The following is a 20,355-nucleotide window of genomic DNA, read 5'->3' as shown; positions in this document are numbered from 1 at the left end:
ATTTGCATGGAAAATACATCGTTGTGCTTTTAGATGAATTGACTTTCAATTCTTGTAATCACAACTATGACTACATACAAATCCTGGGTTTGGCTACATGTCCAAATATTTAATACTTTTTAGATTGCAGAAAAAACGTCAACAGACGCCTTCTAGAAGCGCTGTGACGCACATTTGTGTTGGTGAACGAGCGTCCCAAACATAGACGATCTTTTTCCCCACAACGTCTTGACGTGTCATTCAGTGAGGGAAGTTTCCGATCTTGAAACGTCTCTACTTTGAGAGTTTGTGTATGAACGCTGCATTAAGTATGACTTGTTAGGAATCATGTCGCAGCAGCAGTGTGTCGGGGGTCAACATGCAGTGGAGAAGACACGTCGCTGGGCTCGTTTTCACTGCTGTATTCGTTGTATCATATTTCACGAATAAGGTGAGTCGAAGTGGGTTCGCGTTAACTCCAAGTAAAAGTACATCATTTCCCGTAAAGAAAGTAAAAACCGTAATGTTGTTAACGACTTCTCAACCTGAACTTTGCCACAAAACAGTGGTAAAAAACAGTTTGTGCAAATACTTGTGGATACACTGAATCTGCAGACATTTTAAAGGGGTTTGGTGCGAGTGGGATTAATTACTTTAAATAAAAAATAATTTATAAAAGTAACCACAATGGCTTGCTTATAGGAAATCCTTTTGCACATTGTTTTTCAGTTTGTCCTGTCCGTGTTAAAATTCACCTATCCAACATTATTTCAAGGGTGAGTCTGTGTCCATGCTGCACGGTTTCATTGTCATTACAGGGGGAAGCCATTTATACAATTTTTCATTCATGAATTCAAAAATATTTAAAAAGCAATAAATATACATTTAAATCTAGAGCTGCACCTTGATTCAAAGGGCCTGCGTCTTTCTAGATGGCAGACATTTGTCGGGGCCGCCCTGCTTCTCCTCTCTGGGAGGTTTGGATGGGTGGAAATGAGCCGCATCAGCAGGTACTTTTCATACACTACTGTAATGATGACACCAAAGGGTTTCCAGTGGCTTCCAATTAGCACTTGGATTATTAAGAGCTGTGTTTGATGTGTTGTTGAACAGGTCAGCTGCTCTTTCCTGGCTTCCTGGCTCCCTCCTCTTTGTGGGAAACATATATGCTGGTTCCAGGGCCTTATCGCATATAGTACGTCATATAATCTGAACACATTTAGATGAGGCAGTTTTTACAATTACAGTCGTTCTAAATCATCTAGTAGGTTTTTAAAATGCTCGGCACATACAGTTGGGATATTTCTAATATCCTTGTTTTTCTTTTTCTGCAGGACATTCCCTTTTTCTTCACTCTTCAGAATTCCTCACATGTTGTTAGTTGTGTTCTCTTGACGGTTGTTAAAAGAGAGGTGAGCACCTGCACGGACTACTGAATGTGAATATATATATACATACACATACAAAGGAGGGCAATTAACTGCTATGTGGACACTGGACGAACCCTTTGTTGTACGAATATGATTTATTTTCTTCTGTAAAATAAGCGTTGATCTTTTTTTCATTGACAGAAGGCACAATGGCTGAAATTAATCAGGTTTGTGCATTTCCGGTCTTTCATTCACCCAAGTAGGAGAAGTGTAAGTTTCATTGAGAGGGAATACAACTGGAAGCATTTGCAGTCATGTTTCATAATGGAAGCGATTTAGTTTCCCCGGGAAAGGAGAATAATTGTTTCATGGTAGAAGCAGAGATCTATTAGGAAATGTTCCCTTTCGCGTGACTTTATTTAAAAATGTGTTTTTTTCTCGTAGTATCTGCTTCATGCTGCTCTCAGCCATCAATCTCCCCTTTCATGATCCTCAGGTAATCATTTCCCATCAAATGGGGGTATTTCTTATTACACCACCATCATTTTGAACTCACACGTTCTACTTACTGCAAGTACATAAAAACATCTACTAATTTGTCCATGTCCTGCTTACTCTGCAGTTTGAGCACAGTGGTTACCTTTGGGGTGTCGGTCACCTGCTCTGTGTTGGTAAGCCTAAGAATAGACAGAGATGCCACACTGAACTGCAATAGATCAGGAGCTGCATGATGACAACAGTAGCAACTCGAGGATTGAGCCTTGAGGGACGCCTTAGATCATTACCAGTGGTAATTACTAGTTGCATCATGTAATCTTTCAGGTGCGTACAGGGTGTTTGAAGGTCACTACACGTCCAGTAATTTGAGGTTAGTGGTTTGCTGTTAAAATAGTGATAAACATTGGTCCATTTCCTTGAAAACATGTTTCTTATTTAACACAAAGGGCTGTTTTTTTAGCTTAAAGTTTTTAATCCACTCCGCTGATGGAACCAAATGAAGAAAAACTGCACTTATTTGCCCAAATTCCCACACTCGACTTTGTCTGTTCACTGAAGCCCGTTCTTTTGTGCTTTCACTGTAGTGACCTGGAACAGCATTGCATCAACTACTTGTTCAGGTAAGAATAACGATCACCTCATGGTACCTGGATTGGGTGAACAATAAAAACAAGATACAGATAGGCAGCTTTGTTGTAAATTATCCAACAATAACTATTTGTTTCTCAACCAATATCCATGTCCTACTTATTTCATTTGAACAACAAAATGCCTAATTTGACGAAACATGTAAATGTCCGTCTTATTTCCTCGTTGATGATATTCTAAGAAAACCTTTGTTATTTTACTAATTGTAGCTTATTTTTCCTATTTCTAACAGTGTGGTGCTGCTGACCATCGCAGCTCATCCAACAGGTATAAATGACCCTGAGCATATTGGGTTTTGTTTTTTTTACAGGGACAAAAGTCTCTACAGATCTACATTTGAACCTCATTAACGGATCTTTGTCGCTGTGCAGGTGACCTCGTGGCTGCCTTGGAGTTCCCCTCCCTTCAATCCTACACATTTCACTGTGGTTGCTGTGCCAGGTGAGACCTTTCAGTCGCTGCTCACTAGCACAGAACCCATTATTAGTCTTTATCAGAACGCGCTTTGGGTGGCAGCCGAGTGGGATATCAGAGAAATTCGTATCAACAGTATGTGGAGTAAAAGTAGATTCGTATTACAAAGTCCTGGAAAGATTTTCAGTATTAACTATTATCGTTTTAAGCTTGAAGCTTGAATTTAGGAACTCTTCTGGCAGGGAACTCCTTTTTAAATTAGAAATGAATATCACACGTTTCCTGTCTCATTTTACAGTGCACTGCTGGGTTTTATGTTGCTGCTGGCAACGGTCAGGTTAAAAAGTAGATGTTCCCTGGAGCACTTTGGGGTCTGGATTTTCTTGTCCAAGGTGAGTGTATATCATTAATATATTTTTTCAATTTTACTCATTCAAGTGAAACTAAATGTTATGGTTAAATTACTTACACGATGCACTCGACAGAAAACGAAAACAGCATCACAATTCAAATCAAGAGTCACTCTAATGAGTGGGCTGATTTATTAATTAAATACTACTTCCTTTTAGATCATTGCCATGTCCCTCTCCCCGCTCCTCTTCCACATGGACATGAGTGCGTCATCTCTTATTTGGTAAGCTCGTCGCCTGCCTGCACTAGTAAAGGTGTGGGTCAGTTATTATTGGGAATGATCATGTGTCTCTGTGGTTGCAGCGTGGTCATCAGTCACGTCGGAGAGGTCCTGCTGGTGCTCTCTCAGAGACTCTACGTTGTGAACACGTAATTGCAGCTTTCCGGATTAACCCAAAACTTGCACTATAGAGATTGTTTTACCAAAAGATGTATTTTACTTTTGCACAATTATTTTTTTCGTCCAATGCGTTGACAATCTGTTCAAATAAACTTGGATTTCCGAACCATTTGTCCTTTGTGTGCTGTAATTTAGCAAATCAGTGTGGTTTAACCTTCCTGTAAAACCACACTAAATGAGCTGAAGAAGTAGCTGAAATAAAGCAAAGTGAAAACCCGTTTGATGGAATGACTTGTCATTGACATGACTCCATTAGACAGTTATTTTATTTACACAAACATCTTACCTAACACACACACCTGTCAAACAGAGAACATCAGCATTGTATACTTCAAACTGAAGCTAGGGGTCAACAGAGATTCATTGTACACCTGCTGCAGTTCTAACACAGTAACAAGCTGCGCCTCAGAGCGGAAATGTCCCCATTTAACCCGTTTTTAGCTTTGCTGCTGTTTTTGCTTTTGAGAGAATAAAGCATTGAATGGTTGTCTTCTCCTAGAACGTGCCTGAGGTTTCTTCTCTTCTTTGATATAACCTACAAGCAAAAGATCTCTCAGTATCTCCATGTATTTTTCCATCATTAGGGGAGCGCGTTGAAACTGACGACAGGGCAAGAATGACAGTTAAACGTGTTCACATGTGCTGTGGGGTGGTTGGTTTATCTAAACTGTACAGCACAACATTGGTCATTTACCTCTTTCAATGCAGGTCTGAGTTGAGGGGAATCCAACTTCCCAGAAGTTTTCTGGAGTACTCGGAGGAACGTATAGAAACCGGTGCCTCGAGCATGCAGAAAGCTTCACCTGCCTTTCCTCCTCCGTCAGATGGGCGTAGTACTGTTTGACAGCAACAGAATTCAAATGTCATCAGAGATGAAACCCGTAAGTGTTTGACAGCTTTATGATCAAAATACTTACAAGTTCACATTCCTTGCAGGTGGCGCCCTTCAGTTTTCTTCTCTCGTCTTTCTTGCGAACCACGGCCATGTGTGCAAACGCTGGCCGTCTGATCAGAGCAAATGTAGATGGGAGGAAATGGACTCACTGTAACGTTGATAAGTATTATTTGTATTTTTTTTTAAGTGCAGACAGTTTTCTGCACAAAATGTACTGAAATACAAAAATATCGATACCCCAAAAAAAGCTACCGGTGTTTCATACCCTGCTTTGTGCCCGAAATCTTTGTTCATAGTTTTTTCTTGAGCATGTTGATCTTAAAACAAGGACATGAGCACAAGTTAGATTCAATAACTGACATCCAATGCCAAACACTTTGATGCTGGTCGGATTCAACCGCAGCCTACCATTGTCCTCTTCTCCATCATCATCATCATCATCGTCGTCGTCACCGTCTCCAGGCTGGCTGTGGTCCAAGTGGGAATTGTTGCAGGACTGGTACTCCCCGTGAGCCGTTGTGTCAAACATCATATCCAAACTGTCGTTGGCCTTCTCTCCGAGTCCTACAATAGCGTCCGGATGTGAGACTCGCTGCAGATGTTGTGTAAATCCACTCTGTGCATGGATACTATTTCATTAAGTTGGTATTCTAACAGTTGTAGTTTATATTCACCAGACACGCCGTCCCTTTGGTCCCGGGCTGCTTCTCCCCGACACGGGAGAAGGCTGTGACTGACCCAAGTGCGATCGGAATCTAATAATTCTCCATGACACTCTTCTTCATCATCATCATCATCACCACCACCACAACCTTCTTCTTCTTCTTCTTCTTTTTCCTTTTGCTAAAACATGAACAGTGATATAAATAAACGTCCTGATATAAGAGAAGTCATCCATCCAATATGTACATGTGAATACAACCATAGATTTACTGGTTTTAATTCAAACACACACAAAAATCTAGACATATTTTGATCACATAAAATACCAGTGAAGAGAAACAGTGGTCACAGGTAGACACTCTTACTGGCTTTATATTTGCCAGATGAAACAATTAAAAAATAAATAACTCAAGATGACATGGTGTTTAGATCAGGACATGTGACGTTACCTCGTCGCCTCTCCACTCGCTGTCGTACATGGACAGGGCGAGCGCCGGGTCAATACTCCACGTGGGCCTCCTTCCAGCTGGGAGAGCAGGGGCAGCATGTTCACTCTCAATTCAACGCATTATAAAGTAATACTTGAAAAATCAGCTCAAATCAGATTTCCTTTCTTACTAAAAAAGTCTAGGATAGATTTTGCTTTCACATCTGGCTTTTTGAAAACAGGACTGATGCAGGACACATTTGGCTTTTGGCTCAGAGTCCGGTTTTGTGCAGACGGATCCTGTTGAAAATAATCGATTGACACTTTAAAACCACATGGAGGAATTCAATCCTAAATGTAACCTGAATACTCATGTTGATCTAAGAAGTGTCTTTAAATGATAGATGAAAGGGAGGTCTTAAGGAAGCCGGGACACTACATTTGCTTTGAAATGAAATACATTTGCTCCAAATTGCAAATTCTGACACAGCTTGCTTTCTCTTTGACAGCAGCTGTGTGGACACGTCCCTTACCTTGCCGTTCACCAGACACTCCTCCCTAAGGGGACTGGCTAAACGTGTGGAGCTTTGTTTGATCAGTTGTGGTTGTATTTTTCTGCCTTCGTTCGGTTTGTCCACCCCTTCCTGGATGCCCCGTTTGTCCTCCTCTTGCACCTCTGGCTCACTTTCCTCCTTCTTCCGTTTTGCTTTGTTACTCGAACCATCCTCCGAGAACCTTTTGACGCTCTGGAGAAGCGACGGGGACTTTTCTGTGGCTGTGGCTGCGCTGCGAGACAGCGCTGAAGGGGAAGGGGATAAGTGGTATGGTCTTAAGGAGGGGACACAAGTAGTTTGTTGTTAGAGAAAGTCATGGCTGAAATTAGAACTTTACTAATCTTTACTGTCCAGCGTAACAAACTTTTCTTCATCCTTACTTTAAACGAAAGCCGTGCTTCCAGGAAGATTGCAAAACTCTTTGCTGGCCTGCAGTAGTTTTCTGAGAAAAGAAAAAATCAGAGACACAATCTAAAGAGTTTGTCATGTACGTATGGATATTAGGTCATAGGACTGAACCATTTGCCAGTTACATGTAGAAAGCTCAGCTGGTGTGGATGAGGTGATTTTTGTTTTGCAGTCAGTTGGTCTTTTATGACCAACTGACTGCAAAACAAAAATCAGCACCAGAACAATTTCAAATTCTGACATGATGGTACAATTTCAAAAAAAAAAAAAGATAACCAGGAAATAAACATTACAATGTCTATGCTTCAGGTTTTTTACCGACTTCACAGCAGTACGAACCCGTCCTACCGCGTGAGGCTGGTCACCGAGTTCGAGGGCGCAGGTTTCTGCGATCGCGTCTTCCTGGTTCGGATTTACGTCGTCTGAAGAGTGACAGAGACACAAAAACACTGTCACACATCTCACAGAAAACATTTCTATCTTCTTCAGACTTAAAATTCCCAGATACTATGCTAGAATTTAGACACTAGATTTTTTGGTGTGCGTTTTAGTTTTGTACTCAAGTTTTTATTTATCACTCTTCCAAGTAGGGAGGGCTCAACACTTTAAGGATCTGTAGCAGCGCCTCTTTCTATGCAGCCCCCACTGGGAGAATTAGGCTGATAGCCAGTAACAGATAAGCTAACAGATAAGCTATCAAAAGGAAGGAAATAAATAAGACTTCCCATTCCTTTTTGCTTAGAAATTATAAGTAGTCTTTCTGTTTTCACATTTATTATTGATGAAATAATGAAGACATCTTAAGAATACAGGGGATGAATTAATACTTAAGACTTGGGATGAGTCCAATACACAGGTGTCAGGTACAAGCACTTGTGGTCTTCCAGGATTCTTTGTAGCGTCAACAGGCTGCGTATCGAGTGCTGTAAATACACAGCCAAACAACAACGTTAGGAGACCAGGGTGCAATCACGCACTCGATTGAGAAAACTGGAATGGGTCTTAAAAACTCTGTTTTTAATGCCAACTGACCACTGAAGAGCGACTTGCACGGTAGAGGCATCTCTGCATATCGAACGTGCTTCCTTTTGTCCACATCTTTTTGTTTCCGCAGTTTGTTTGGAGCAGGCAGCGAGCTCATCAGGATCGGGGAGTCTGGGATGATGCCGTCTTCTTGTTCCGAGGTCGAGGCCTGTTGGAGCTCTAAGCTGATGGAAAAAAACAACACCTGCAATATTTAACTAGGGAATGAAGACAACAGATTAAAAAAAATCCCTGAACTAGAGCTTCAAGTCTGTCAATGTCCTCCCACAGAGATAAATGGAGAACTCCTGAAATCTAAGTTTCAATCAGAGCAGAAGTGAAACCACAATCATTTAAAGTTGGGAAACCTGTGCAAAGGCTGATCAATATATACAAAAATGGCATGCATTTCCTTTATTTGAAATCATTTATTCAAAAATAAAATCTTGACAAAACATGGCTCTTACACGCGCTTACCGAGATATCTTTATTTTTTGCAGTTCAGCGTGTAGCTGTCTGTTTTCGTCCTCAAGGCTCTCCCTTTCGTTCTCTGGGAGTAAAACACCATACACGCAGCACCATTAAAGACATCACACTCTACAGCCTGCCACTAGTCCTATCTAGTCACCGTAAACACAATATACAGTAGTAAGTCACTCTCATGAAAACAAGCTTGCAGTGCCAAATAACGTGGAGTGAAGATCTTCACCAAGAACTAGCTTGCCATGACTTTTGTCCTTGAAGGTGAGGTTTGAAAGTAATTAACATTTCTAGTGCCTGGTGGAGTTCTTGCCTGACAAAAAAGGAGCTTCAGAAATTCTGTCCTACTGAGTAGCCATTGGGATATCAAAAAGTGTTCAACTTCAGCAGGAGGTAATTGTCCTTAGCAAAGAGGTGAAATGAATGAGTCTGTGTTTAGTCTAGAAATTGCAGTCGATCTACTGTTCTCAAAGTGATTCCAGCATTGGGACAACGTGGTAAAGCAGAACCTGCGTCTGTTCTCAACAAAGGTGACGGTGTTGAGCTGCACTTCAGCAATTCTCAAACTGACGATGGAATAATAACAATGAGTAAACTCACTCAGTTTGGCGATGAGACGCAAATTCTGATCCTGGTTGTTTTTCAGGTTCTCCTCTAAAACGGCACATCGATCACACTCTCTGGTACAGAGCCTGGAGACAGGGAAGCTGGTTGTTGGTCTTTGTCACGTCTTGTTTTTTGGGAAAGTTAATCAAATGAAGTTACCTTTCTTCCAGGCCAGTGATGGTATCCTGCAGGGTTTTATTTTCCTCTTTGAGCTTCTGGGTCCGAGAGTGAAACGCCTGAAGACTCTCGGCATCTCTGAGCGAAAAGAATGCAGAGAAAGTTTGATTATATTCAGATTTCACAAGAGAGAACCTAACGGCAGAGTGAAACATACTGGTTGTGATTATCTTTATTTTAATATTATAAAATGACCCACTCAACATACTCACAGATAGCGGGCCGTCTTCAACTTGCTCACTTTGTCCTCGGCTTCTAAAAATAAAAAAACAGCAACAAACGCAATGCCGAAGACTGTGATCACAACGCAAGACCTGCAGAAGCTGCATAAAGGAAACCAACTCGTGTCCACAGGTGAGTTACCTTGAAGCGCATTCCGATGGCTCTCTCGGAGCTGCCCCCATAACTTGTCAAAGAGGTCCGATGGGTGGGGGTCCCCGCTGCTCATCCTCCAGCCACCGCCCAGCTGCTCAGGCCCTGAGCCGCGACCCGTCACCTTTACACGGGGAAACACTCGTCTGTGCTTCTTAGTGACGTAGTGAGCCTCGACTCCGGTTTTCTTGACGTAAAATACTAGACTGGGATAGAATAGAGATCCGTTCAGCCCTGCCAATACGGATACGCTGTTACGAAGTGTTTCGCGTGTTACATTGACATCATTTCAGCCAATCGCAACGTCAAACGCCTGCTGTTTCTACCTCTTGTGTGTTACAAACGTAAGTTACGATAGCGTTGAGTTGTGGCTATTAGCTTCGGCTAGCTTTAGCTAAACGGACCCTCGCACGCGCTCCCTTGGCTCGTGACGGTAGTCGTGTGTTCTGGTGTCTGCGGACTTGACCCTAGACCAAAAGGCCACACGATGCAACAACAGTGACTCCCCCCCCCCCCCCCCCCCCCCCGAGATACTAACCTTAAAACTGTGACCTATGGAAACACGCAGGGCTCCAGCGTCACGCGCTCCGCGACTGTAAACACACTCATCGGAAAACGTCCAATGACGACAGCCGCCTTTAAAAGTGAGCGGCACTTATAGCAATGGCAATAAAACTGTCACAGGTTGAGAAGACTGGTGGTGTCAGGCTGACGTGTTCTAGTGGGTTAGAACAGTTCGAGTATTACTCCGGGATAGTGCTCGTGTGTGTGTAAAAATAAAGTCCAATTTGGCGCGTCGAAATGCATGCTGGGAGCTCACTTCCTTCTTTTTTCCCCCTTTGCCTTCAGCGCCCTCTCCTGTTTGAACGTACCAATCACCATAAACACCTATCCTCGACTATTCCGTCCATTCGTATTTTTTCTTTGACACTAGTGCACCAAGTATTAGACAGGCCGCTTGTCTAGGTGAAGGGATATAAGTGGAATGTGTGTCCGTCTCACATGATGCACCAGGAAAGGAGAAAAAATGCTTTTAATCAATAAAAAAATCAAAACTACAACCTGCACATGGACTTGTGACCAGAGTTACAAAACAAATCAAATGGTGCACCAGCTTCAACTTTGTGATACTTAGAAGGCTGGAGGTGGAGTCCTCACCAAGACCAAGAAGGTGGACCCCATCCAGTCCAGTTCTGATGCCTTTACACTTGCTTCTTGTCCAACAAAGAATTGACTTTAAAAACCTGCTTTTGGTTCTTTAAGCACTGAATGGTTTAGGGCCACAATACATGTTGACCTGCTGCCACGTTTCGAACCATCTCGACTCCTGACGTCGTCTGGGTCAGGTCTCCACTCTGTGCCCGGAGTCAGAACCAAGCGCCAGTTCAAGGGTAATGCTTTCAATGTGTCAATCAATATTCTTGTTATTAAATGTTCTTCTTGTTGAAATGTTGTTTTAAGATCTGCCAGGTGGGCATTCAGTGCAAGGTTTTAAATAAAAAAAGGGAAACAAAGATTATTCTTATATTTATTTTTGGTCTTTCTTTAGAATACAAAACAAGAACCAAAATCACAAAAATAACATTTACAAAACAGATTATTTAACTGAGGTGACTGAGGCAACATAGAAAAGCATGTCTGAAACAGTGATATTGGTGAGTTAGCCTGGAACCTTGAGGTAAAACCGCGAGCAATGTAAAAGGTCAGAGATCTCTACTGTTTGGAATTAGTGCCTTCTTTCAGTAGTGCTATTCACAAATAGAGTTTAACAATGCCATTTTTTCCTAACATGTCCACAATTAGCATGATTAAATGATGTAGTGCTTCAGACCTACCTAAGAGCAAATTTATTATTGTAAGATGTAGGTTGAATATTCTAGAGGCATCACACTATATGGCACCATTTTGAATGGTTTCACTCCTCAATTACGCGCGCACACACACACACACACACACACACACACACACACACACACACACACACACACACACACACACACACACACACACACACACACACACACACACACACACACACACACACACACACACACACACACACACACACACACACACACACACACACACACACACACACACACACGTTGTTCTTACTCGTCCACTTTGCACCCTTCAATGGGTGCAAACAGTTTCCTAAACGTCCTCTAATAGTTCCCCACCAACGATGCTTCCGGCTAAAATAAGTAAATAGTTAAAACATTGATATCACTCAGGAGAGAAAAAAGCAGAAACCCAAAGTTGCTTTACGCCTTCGGAAAAGTTGGTACTCTTTTCCTAAACGTTCTGACAGCCCGGGGGAAATAGCACGCACAGAATGATAAAGTGTTGTGATGGCCATCAGTCAGAGGCACAAACTCAAAGTCCATCTTTCCTGAAATACAAAAATGGTAAGACGAAATGCATCCACTGAATGACCGAGAGAAGAAATAAAACCTAGCTCCAATTACCAAAACACAAAGCGGTGAAAAGAGTACGGTTTGCTCTGCATGCGTTTGTGCAGGTAAATTGTTGCATGAATAAACATTTCTTGCCTTTTCTTCTTTCACATGAAAAACATGGTCACTGGTGATTCAGCATTGCAGATTATTACTTTTTTCTTTTTTTCTTCTTTAGTTCCTTTGGACGTGTGCCTTGTTGATTTTGCATCTGTCGCAGCGGGTAGATTGCGCTAGCATTACTTCATATACCTATATACCGATACATACATAAATATATATATTTTATATATATATATATATATATATATATATATATATATATATATACGCACACATGCATTCAACATCATATGTATCCCCCAAATAAAATCAAATTAAAAAAAATAAAACTATTCCAAACTCCCTTTTCAACACTTATTAGTTTAAGCTATAAAAAACCTGCATGACAATCCACAAAAAAAAGTTTGCATGGAGGCGTTGCTGTTTGACGTGAGATATGCAGCAGGTTGTAGGAGGTGCTGGCGCTGAGGGTGTGACATGGAATGCAGCCATATTCCATTGAGAGGGGTCATGGGGATGGGCCTATTCTTCACCCCCTCCAATCCAAATGGGCCTCTTTCTATGTAGTTGGGTTTTAGATTCACATTATGCTGGAAGAAGAGTAACTGGTTGCAGACACTGGCAGGGCAGGTCCTCCCCAATAGCAAAAAACACTGGAGTGTGAATGCATATCTACCATCTTCTGACCTGCACAGAAAACCATGTGGAAATATACATTTTTAAACAATAGAGGAAACAACACAACTGTTAAATGCATGCAAAAACCATGAAACCATCAGACTTATATACAGCTGGAAAAAGAAAAGAAAAAACAGCCTACTCACGCGTTCCTCTTTTCACCACTGTGACGGCACATAGCTGTAGCTGGGTGTGCCAGGATGCCGATATGTGGGCATCGTGACTTGGTGGGGGGCAACAGACGCTGGTGATTGAGTTGTCAGCAGAGTTCCTGAGAAGCAAAGTGAGACAAAATACACTTTCACATGCGCCGCTACAAAATAAAGAGACTGGTTGAATGACAACAACACAGACAGATGCTCACCAGCTGACATGGCCATGGTGGTGCCGGCTACCATCCCCATGGCGACACTGTTGTGGCGTTGGGGTGGCATGGCCGGGGCATACATGGCCGCCGGCATCCCATTTGGCTGGACCACTGTGGTGTGATGGATAACGTGTGGCGGTGCGGCATACAGAGGCTGTGTGTAATAAGTGCCTTGCTGTTGTGAAGGTATTAATGCCTGGACCGAAGAAGGACAAAACACCAGGTGACACTCAAATAAACATTCTAATTTAAAAAAAATAACTAATTTAAAACCCCACAACCATGACTCAGGATCTGTAATCCATCCAACAACACACAAACACACACTGACCTGTGCATAGGGGTTCTGTTGGGGGTAGGTGCTCCTGACCGGGTAAACGGCAGTAGGGTAGGGGTTGGGTGAGGAGGAGTATGGGGGGACACTCCCATTGTTGGGAGAGCAGGACATTTTGAAAGGAGTGCCTGGAGCGTAGCCTGGGTGGGAGGAAGACAATTAACATTTAGTCCGGGCAACTAATCCCTGAAAGTCCCCCACGGTCAGTGAATGAAGGAAAACTGGGAATACAAACTGCATCTCAAGAAAGGTCCGCAGACTGAAACTCTGACCTACTTTACAACCTGAAGAGGCGTCGATATCCTCCCTTCAGCACTAACTTGTAAACTCTCCATTAGCTAATGTCGTGCGCAGTGCAAACACATAGTTGAAAGTGTTCTTACCACCGGGGAAGGCGGCGTTGGCTCCTGCATAGATATTGTGAGTGTATGCTGGAGGAGCTGCTGCGTAGCCAACAGGAAATCCCGCTGCAGTGAACAAAAACAAAATGTAACTGGCTTGATTTCAGGATGTTCCATTGCAGAGATTTGCCAAAATCATTACGCATCAGCACGGGGATTTACCTGGGTAGCCCATGCCCTTAGTATTGGTAAAGGGGACCCCTGTTCCTGCAGGGCTGTAGACCGGATTCATAATGGACGCCTCGTCACAGATGCTGCAATGAAAAAGCACAAAAGTGCATTTCATCAGCAAAAAGCAGCGCAAAGATCATCGGGGTAAATGTAGCACAGCTTCACGAGTCAAAAGCAACCTCATAGACAAACGGAGAACAAAGCATGCAGCAACGTAGACATTGGCATCAGGCTGCTGATAGATAATAGTGCCAAATGTCTTGACATTTCAGTGCTTAGAACTAAAAGGTTGTGCTGGAGGAATATGATATCCTCTGATGAGGGGGAACAGGGAGGAGTGACAGTGACTTACATGTTATGACCTTGCCGGGTCGTAGTCACAACATCGTTCATCTTTCAAGAGCGGTTCATACATACTGATGACTGGGATGTCATTTTTATTTCACACAATACTCAGAAGTCCAGCGCACAATTAAACCACAATCGTGGTTTAAAATGTCTTGCCGTCACTTCTTGAATAAGTATTAACACTTGCTGGATCTCATTGTTTCTATGTACATCATTTACATGGTAATTTATCTGTAATTGTGTATTATCCTCTGGCTGTGGCAACAAGAACATTTTTTTCCTGTCAGCAGTTGGTCTCATGAACCAAGCCAGAGTCTCCCATTGACCCAGTAATCCATCCTGGAAACATTTTGAACAGTGGCTTCTCTTTTTATCTTATATTGCACCAATTCACCATGTCAAATTCCTTTATGTGTAATATTTGTGGCAATAAATGGATTCTGATTCGGATACGGTGTACACAAAAGGAGAACACACTCACATTTGTAAACATGTTTTTTTTAAGTGTACATTTCCTTGCTGCGGTTTTATTAAAACTTTCCGAAAATTCTAATACACAAGAGAAAGCATCGACTACTGCTACACGTGACGCTCATTAAATAAAGAAAGAAAAAACAAGTGCCCCCTAGCGGTGGTCCGCAAACCATTACATCACTGTACAAGCCTGCTGATTCAAGGACAATTTAAAACAGGGACGGGAACGCATCACTTCTATACTTTGATTTGACATTGAGGTAAATCGTAGACAAGTACAACACGATTTCTAGTATGTCAATTATTAGCACATGACGTAATACGGAGAGCGTCCTACAAACCCAAATATATTGTACAGGCTGACTTTGAAACCAGAAAATAACCTGTCGGTCCGTCTGGCCGTCCTGTACAAATCGTCACGTTTTCAAATGGACAAAACGTCACAAACTGTATTAAATATTTAACCAGTCATTGATTTCTTCCACCAAAACACAAAGTCGACATGAGCAGAGAGTGTGACGCAATGCAATAAGTTTATCTTTTATTTTTTCTTCATCTTAACAAACTGATCATCGGGGTTTGCATGTAAGCTTTTTTTTTCATCATGCCTCGTTGATTAAGATTGTGGAACGAAAGGCATTATTAAAAAAAAATGACGTTGGAAATGTTGCCTGAAGAAAAAAAATGAAAATAAAAGATGGCAACCTCCAAGTAGAAGAATTCCGAAAAGGTGAACGTCGCGGGGCTTTGTTATCGTTAGCTAGCTTAGCGCGCGAGCCTGATTCACCTGCACGAACCCCGCCGTCAGATGAGCACGGCCGCAGGTGGCGAGTGGGTTCCTGCGAGCACCGACCGACCCGCTAAGAAGCCGCAACCCACCGGGCGAAAGCCACCGGACTTTCCCCGGGCAGCAGCCAGATGGGGGCAGCTTGTCAACAGGCCGCACAGGAGACAGACAGCGGGACGGCTCGCGTCGCTCCCTCACGGACGACCCGGACAACAAACAAAAAACACGGACGTTTTTTTTTTTTATCTGGGGAATAATGCGACGGAGACTTACTGTTAAAGGTTCGGATCGTGCGGTAGTCTCGTCCTTTTGGTCTCCTGAGGATAAATGTAATATCGGCTAGCTGCTGTTTTGCTCCCAGATGCTTTGCTGAACTCTTTTTAGCATCCGCGTCACTTCCGTGTGGTGTCACGTGGCAAAAATAAAAATATTACACTGCTTTATATTTGATTATTATTATATGTATCCTATTACCGTGCTTTATATCTTGTCGAATTTACACAATAACGCGTTTCTCTATCGGATGTGTCTCCAATACAAGGACGTTCTCCATAACGATTAATAATCTGGATAAATGACGTAACAGATCAATACATCCTTTTTTAGTCTTTTTTAAAGCAATTTTTGTTGACTATATTGTTCGTTTGTTTTTTTCTTACCACATGGTTGTTAAATAGTGACATTAACAATCTAACGTCCTGCATCTGAAACACTGCAACACTGTGGTAATCCGCCGAGAGCTCATTATTATGGCGACCCAGCGGTCCTTGCAGGGGAAAGAAATATTTGATTTGGCAAGGGCTTTCTGTGATCTGAAAATGTATCAGTACGGAAATTTACCAATTTGTCCCTCTAAATCATTGAATGAATACTGTTTTTGAATTTAAATTACGTCTTTCTTTGACAGCGCAACAACATATGTATTTGTTCTTCAAGGACCTTGACGCATCGCTTCCATTCAGCCATTGAACTGGGAAGAGGAGGGTCCATACTGTTGCGGTTTTACTGCGACCTGTGTGTGATTTTATAGGTAAAATGTGGCTGTTTACCCCACACTAGGGCTCTTTTCACGTTGTTAGGCGATACAATTCGGTCGGCTTGAGCCGTCGGTAAAGATCAGCGCCGTAATGTCTGGAGCGGGCGGTGGGGGAGGAGGCTCCTCCTGTCAGGGCGCAGCAGCGGCGGCCAGTTGCAGCTCCGCCGGCTCTCCCTACGCCGCTGCAGCCGGAGGAGGCGCAGGGGTGGCCGGGAGGTTGCCAGCTCGGGTCCTGGAGCATGTATTCTCGTATTTGGAGCTTAGCGACCTGATTAGTTGCGCGTTGGTCTGCTGGCATTGGAACAACATGCTGTCGGATGAGAACAGCGAGGTGTGGCGCAGCCTCTGCAGCCGGTCCTTGAGCGACGAAGCTCTGCGCTCTGACATCCTGTGCAACCTGCCCACCTACAAGGGGAAAGTAGGTTTACCCGCACGCCGCTGTTGTTGTTTTGTAGGTTTGGGAAAACTGTGATTGAAGAGGAACCCCCATTCAAAGAATGTGCCTGTGTGTTGCTACGCGCTCTCTAAAACCCCTCCACGCTGACCGCGTTAGGATGTGACTGGCTGAAAGGTTTTTGTTGTCGTTAGCTCCATCATGGTGCTTTAATTCATTACGTGACCTAACAAGGAGGTTGCTGTTACCGTTTATTATTGGATACTTGCACCATTTGCATGGACATGACTGTAATTGAAACCTATAGCTGACTAAAATGTCATAAATTCATTCTCATCGTCATTTTCTATGGGTAAAAAATCTTGAGACCCAGACCTTCTTCAATGAACTTTGGAGGTCCCTCAAACGTTTGTTGAGGACTACTGATCCAATTAAATCACGTTACTTTGGAAAATGGACCTTCCTTTGAACGATGTAGATTCATTCATTTCAAGCAGCCATTATCATTTTACGTATATAAATCTAAGGGATGAAGACCTTACAGAAGCGTTGAGCTCTTAAATCCTGATTGGTGCAATACTTTTTGTCCTGGATTGTATCAAAGCTCAAGTACATGACTATGTCTCCTTTTTAAAAAATCTTTTTTTTGTGTCTCACACACGCCAATTGGCTTTCCTTTTTAACTGTACAACCCAACAATTCCCAAATATAATTGACTTATTTCTATTTATGACACACGATTGCACAATAGAATCACTAAAGCTGTGCAAATTTCTCCAGCTCAAGGCCTTTCAATATGCTCTGAGCTCCCACGACTGCTCCCGCAACGTTTACGTAAAGAAGAACGGCTTCACCCTGCACCGCAACCCCATCGCCCAGAGCACGGACGGCGCCCGCGGCAAGATCGGCTTCGCGGAAGGGAGGCACGCCTGGGAGATCTGGTGGGAGGGCCCCCTCGGCACCGTGGCGGTGATCGGCCTCGCCACCAAGCGGGCGTCCATGCAGTGCCAGGGCTACGTGGCGCTGCTGGGCAGTGACGACCAGAGCTGGGGCTGGAACCTGGTCGACAACAACCTGCTGCACAATGGCGAGGTCAATGGCAATTTCCCCCAGTGTAACAATGCGCCAAAATATCAGGTAGGAGCGGCTGTCACTTCTGTTGTTTGTATCCTCAGTCCATTTAAATCAATCAATAAATCGCCCCTATTGGGGATGTTTGTTGTTGTCTTTTTTAATTGTATTATTTGTCGTGGTCAATGTCTTTTTTGTTTTGTGTGTGTCTTTGTCCACAGATCGGGGAGAGAATACGAGTGATTCTAGACATGGATGACAAGACATTAGCCTTCGAGAGGGGTTTTGAGTTTCTTGGCATAGCGTTTCGTGGACTGCCCAAAGCTTGCCTGTTCCCAGCGGTCTCTGCAGTATACGGCAACACCGAAGTCACCATGGTGTACCTGGGGAACCCCCTAGACGGCTAGATGCAAAGTGCCCTGTGCCACCACCAAAACTAACAAGCCCCTGGCGAGAGCCGGACTATTTTTTTGTCAACACACTTCAGACTGTGTTTTGGAGACCAACGGGTCGTGTTCCTTTCAAGCTGAATTACTATTTCTCACACACACACACACACACACACACACACACACACACACACACACACACACACACACAAAGAGAACTGTAGGCATTTCAGCTACAGCTCGACATAAGGACTCAAACTACAGCGGAGAAGGAATGCGTGGGAATGGTCACATGTTTCTGTATCAGTGAGGAAGTGTGTGGACTGCTTCATTGGACAGGACATTATTGGAGTTCATGCTATTCCTGCTATCGGTGCAGAACATTTAGGTGAGAATTCGTGTCGGCTTGAATGAGGCCCAAACTATTCTAAACCCGTGGCAAATACTTTAAGACGTTGTTTTTAACAAGTGAAACAGTAGTTGTTATCGATAGCGATCTGTTGTATGAGTCAAAGAAAACGGCTCGTTTAACTATAATCGATGACCAGAGTATATTAGTTATATGCCAAATCAATGTGACCTGATCGCTATAGACAAACAAAGAAGACGAGCGGACACACTGTCATGCATGTGCATGGATACTGGGGTAAAGACGATAACAACTGACCTTTGATGTACCAATCCAGTAATGTTGGAAGACTACAGCTGTATCAGGTTTGTTTGCGTCCTTTTTAATGTGCTACTGTAGTATTACACACTATTTATTTCATGTTTTTTATCTATGGTACTATATATACTGTATGGTAATAAGGCCTGAAAATAAAGTCTACAAGATGCCACTCTTCTAATAAAGATGGTTTGATGTTTGACGGCTGCTTTTCCAGATGTGCGCTGTTACATGTTTCCATGTTGTGTGAACCAGAACATTCATTTTACATTTTTACATTTATCAACATACATTTGGGATTGTATGATGTATGAACCAAAAAACATGGCTGTGGTGGAGTTCCAGTACATTGTTTCCACAGGACGGATGTAGGCATCGTACGATAACGGCATTAGTTTTTGGTCTGTATATGAAGTACAAGATGAACCACGCATCATATAGACGGGTTGCAAATGTGATATAAATGAATTGTACCATGATATAGGCATTTCATAGTACACACCACAGAGCGACTATGCATGAGAAGCATATCACGTCGAAGCTGTCCATTCAGCTCTTACTGTGAAAGTATTAACTCTGTGGTACGGCGACAACGTGAGGAATAATCTGTGCTAAACACTCATCGTTTTCCATGGATCAATACAAGTGTGGATTGGTGTTACGGCCTAGAATAGCAGCTATTAATGAGCGCAATAAAACCATTTGATGCTGATAGCCTCATATCTACCAGAGAGGACAGGAAGTAATACGACTAAGCATTATGTTTACCTTTGGAGTCACACAGCACTACTATGAGTCATTATTTATTTTAAAATGGTGTCTTCAAGCACACCTTTGATTCTAATCTACTGCAGATGCACATTGTTAGCCACATCAGCCATGTGGCTCAACTTTCTGTCACCTCTATGACGTCATCGAAAGGTTGATTCACAGGAAACCTTTTAAGGAGTTGTATCTAACATTCAGAGCATTAATAAAGCAGCAAACTATTTTCTATCTTGTTGATGTCTTTAAGGGAACATTAGCAACTTGATTATTCCAACAAAACTGTGTGACATTATAGGAAAAGGCTCCCAAAATCACAACCGCACATGCACAATGGTCCTCCCTTGGAAACAATACCTGGAAGATGACGTCAGGATGCAAGGCGTACGTTTGGTCTCAGCATTGGGAGGGACACTACCATTCAATGGAATGGAGGGCGACCCCTAGTGGACTTCTTAGGAATACCAGATATTTATTTATAGAAATGCCATTTGATTCTTGTAGTTCTCACAATAGCAAAGTCATCTGGCGGCCGAGCTGGACCCCCCCGCCGGCCGTGGGTTTGACAATTGTGACATATATTGTGTAACTTGGCACTGATTTAGACATAATAACAGTGATAAAACCTT

The 20,355-nt window shown here is 42.9% G+C and overlaps 4 protein-coding genes across 4 annotated transcripts; 2 read left to right on the top strand and 2 right to left on the bottom strand.

Moving 5' to 3' along the window:
* The first annotated feature begins 202 nt into the window (after nt 1-202).
* On the top strand, nt 203-3,923 carry LOC119198918 (transmembrane protein 241). The gene is made up of 15 exons (XM_037456526.2): nt 203-430; nt 709-755; nt 912-989; nt 1,093-1,174; nt 1,314-1,391; nt 1,551-1,576; nt 1,794-1,845; nt 1,972-2,020; nt 2,172-2,217; nt 2,432-2,467; nt 2,728-2,762; nt 2,867-2,936; nt 3,208-3,301; nt 3,479-3,543; nt 3,624-3,923. Exons 1-15 carry the CDS (start codon nt 359-361, stop codon nt 3,691-3,693), a joined length of 900 nt encoding a protein of 299 aa, XP_037312423.2. The 5' UTR covers nt 203-358; the 3' UTR covers nt 3,694-3,923.
* Nucleotides 3,924-3,991: 68 nt separating this feature from the next.
* Nucleotides 3,992-9,802, bottom strand: rbbp8 (retinoblastoma binding protein 8). Its single transcript, XM_037456524.2, has 18 exons — nt 9,317-9,802; nt 9,166-9,208; nt 8,936-9,031; nt 8,771-8,862; nt 8,168-8,240; nt 7,700-7,875; nt 7,495-7,590; nt 6,986-7,089; nt 6,640-6,701; nt 6,239-6,533; nt 5,897-6,005; nt 5,728-5,804; nt 5,290-5,458; nt 5,024-5,179; nt 4,881-4,932; nt 4,638-4,725; nt 4,415-4,556; nt 3,992-4,255 (listed from the first exon to the last, which is right to left on the bottom strand). Exons 1-18 carry the CDS (start codon nt 9,399-9,401, stop codon nt 4,158-4,160), a joined length of 2,013 nt encoding a protein of 670 aa, XP_037312421.2. The 5' UTR covers nt 9,402-9,802; the 3' UTR covers nt 3,992-4,157.
* Nucleotides 9,803-11,979: 2,177 nt separating this feature from the next.
* Nucleotides 11,980-16,122, bottom strand: fam168b (family with sequence similarity 168 member B). The gene is made up of 7 exons (XM_037455909.2): nt 15,678-16,122; nt 13,787-13,878; nt 13,607-13,690; nt 13,221-13,363; nt 12,887-13,085; nt 12,669-12,793; nt 11,980-12,531 (listed from the first exon to the last, which is right to left on the bottom strand). The coding sequence occupies exons 2-6, from the start codon at nt 13,854-13,856 to the stop codon at nt 12,681-12,683; spliced, it is 609 nt and encodes a 202-aa protein (XP_037311806.1). The 5' UTR covers nt 13,857-13,878; nt 15,678-16,122; the 3' UTR covers nt 11,980-12,531; nt 12,669-12,680.
* Nucleotides 16,123-16,224: 102 nt separating this feature from the next.
* fbxo45 (F-box protein 45) lies at nt 16,225-19,163 on the top strand. The gene is made up of 3 exons (XM_037455908.2): nt 16,225-16,858; nt 17,615-17,971; nt 18,127-19,163. The coding sequence occupies exons 1-3, from the start codon at nt 16,532-16,534 to the stop codon at nt 18,310-18,312; spliced, it is 870 nt and encodes a 289-aa protein (XP_037311805.1). The 5' UTR covers nt 16,225-16,531; the 3' UTR covers nt 18,313-19,163.
* Nucleotides 19,164-20,355: the final 1,192 nt, after the last annotated feature.

Source organism: Pungitius pungitius, chromosome 19, assembly GCF_949316345.1.
Source record: "Pungitius pungitius chromosome 19, fPunPun2.1, whole genome shotgun sequence".
NCBI lineage: Eukaryota > Metazoa > Chordata > Actinopteri > Perciformes > Gasterosteidae > Pungitius > Pungitius pungitius.
This window is presented reverse-complemented; position numbering and strand designations above follow the sequence as displayed.

Bases quoted from the DNA above. Each gene is read 5' to 3' on its own strand.
- LOC119198918 (XM_037456526.2), top strand. From the start codon at position 359: ATGCAGTGGAGAAGACACGTCGCTGGGCTCGTTTTCACTGCTGTATTC. The intron at 2,468-2,727 runs GTAAGAATAACG...TATTTCTAACAG, and splicing joins TGCATCAACTACTTGTTCAG to TGTGGTGCTGCTGACCATCG. The intron at 3,544-3,623 runs GTAAGCTCGTCG...CTGTGGTTGCAG, and splicing joins AGTGCGTCATCTCTTATTTG to CGTGGTCATCAGTCACGTCG.
- rbbp8 (XM_037456524.2), bottom strand. From the start codon at position 9,401: ATGAGCAGCGGGGACCCCCACCCATCGGACCTCTTTGACAAGTTATGG. The intron at 9,209-9,316 runs GTAACTCACCTG...TTTTATTTTTAG, and splicing joins CCATCGGAATGCGCTTCAAG to AAGCCGAGGACAAAGTGAGC. The intron at 4,256-4,414 runs GTAAATGACCAA...TTTTGCTTGTAG, and splicing joins TCAGACCTGCATTGAAAGAG to GTTATATCAAAGAAGAGAAG.
- fam168b (XM_037455909.2), bottom strand. From the start codon at position 13,856: ATGAATCCGGTCTACAGCCCTGCAGGAACAGGGGTCCCCTTTACCAAT. The intron at 13,691-13,786 runs GTAAATCCCCGT...TGTTCACTGCAG, and splicing joins TAAGGGCATGGGCTACCCAG to CGGGATTTCCTGTTGGCTAC. The intron at 12,794-12,886 runs GTGAGCATCTGT...TTTGCTTCTCAG, and splicing joins CACCATGGCCATGTCAGCTG to GAACTCTGCTGACAACTCAA.
- fbxo45 (XM_037455908.2), top strand. From the start codon at position 16,532: ATGTCTGGAGCGGGCGGTGGGGGAGGAGGCTCCTCCTGTCAGGGCGCA. The intron at 16,859-17,614 runs GTAGGTTTACCC...AAATTTCTCCAG, and splicing joins TGCCCACCTACAAGGGGAAA to CTCAAGGCCTTTCAATATGC. The intron at 17,972-18,126 runs GTAGGAGCGGCT...CTTTGTCCACAG, and splicing joins ACAATGCGCCAAAATATCAG to ATCGGGGAGAGAATACGAGT.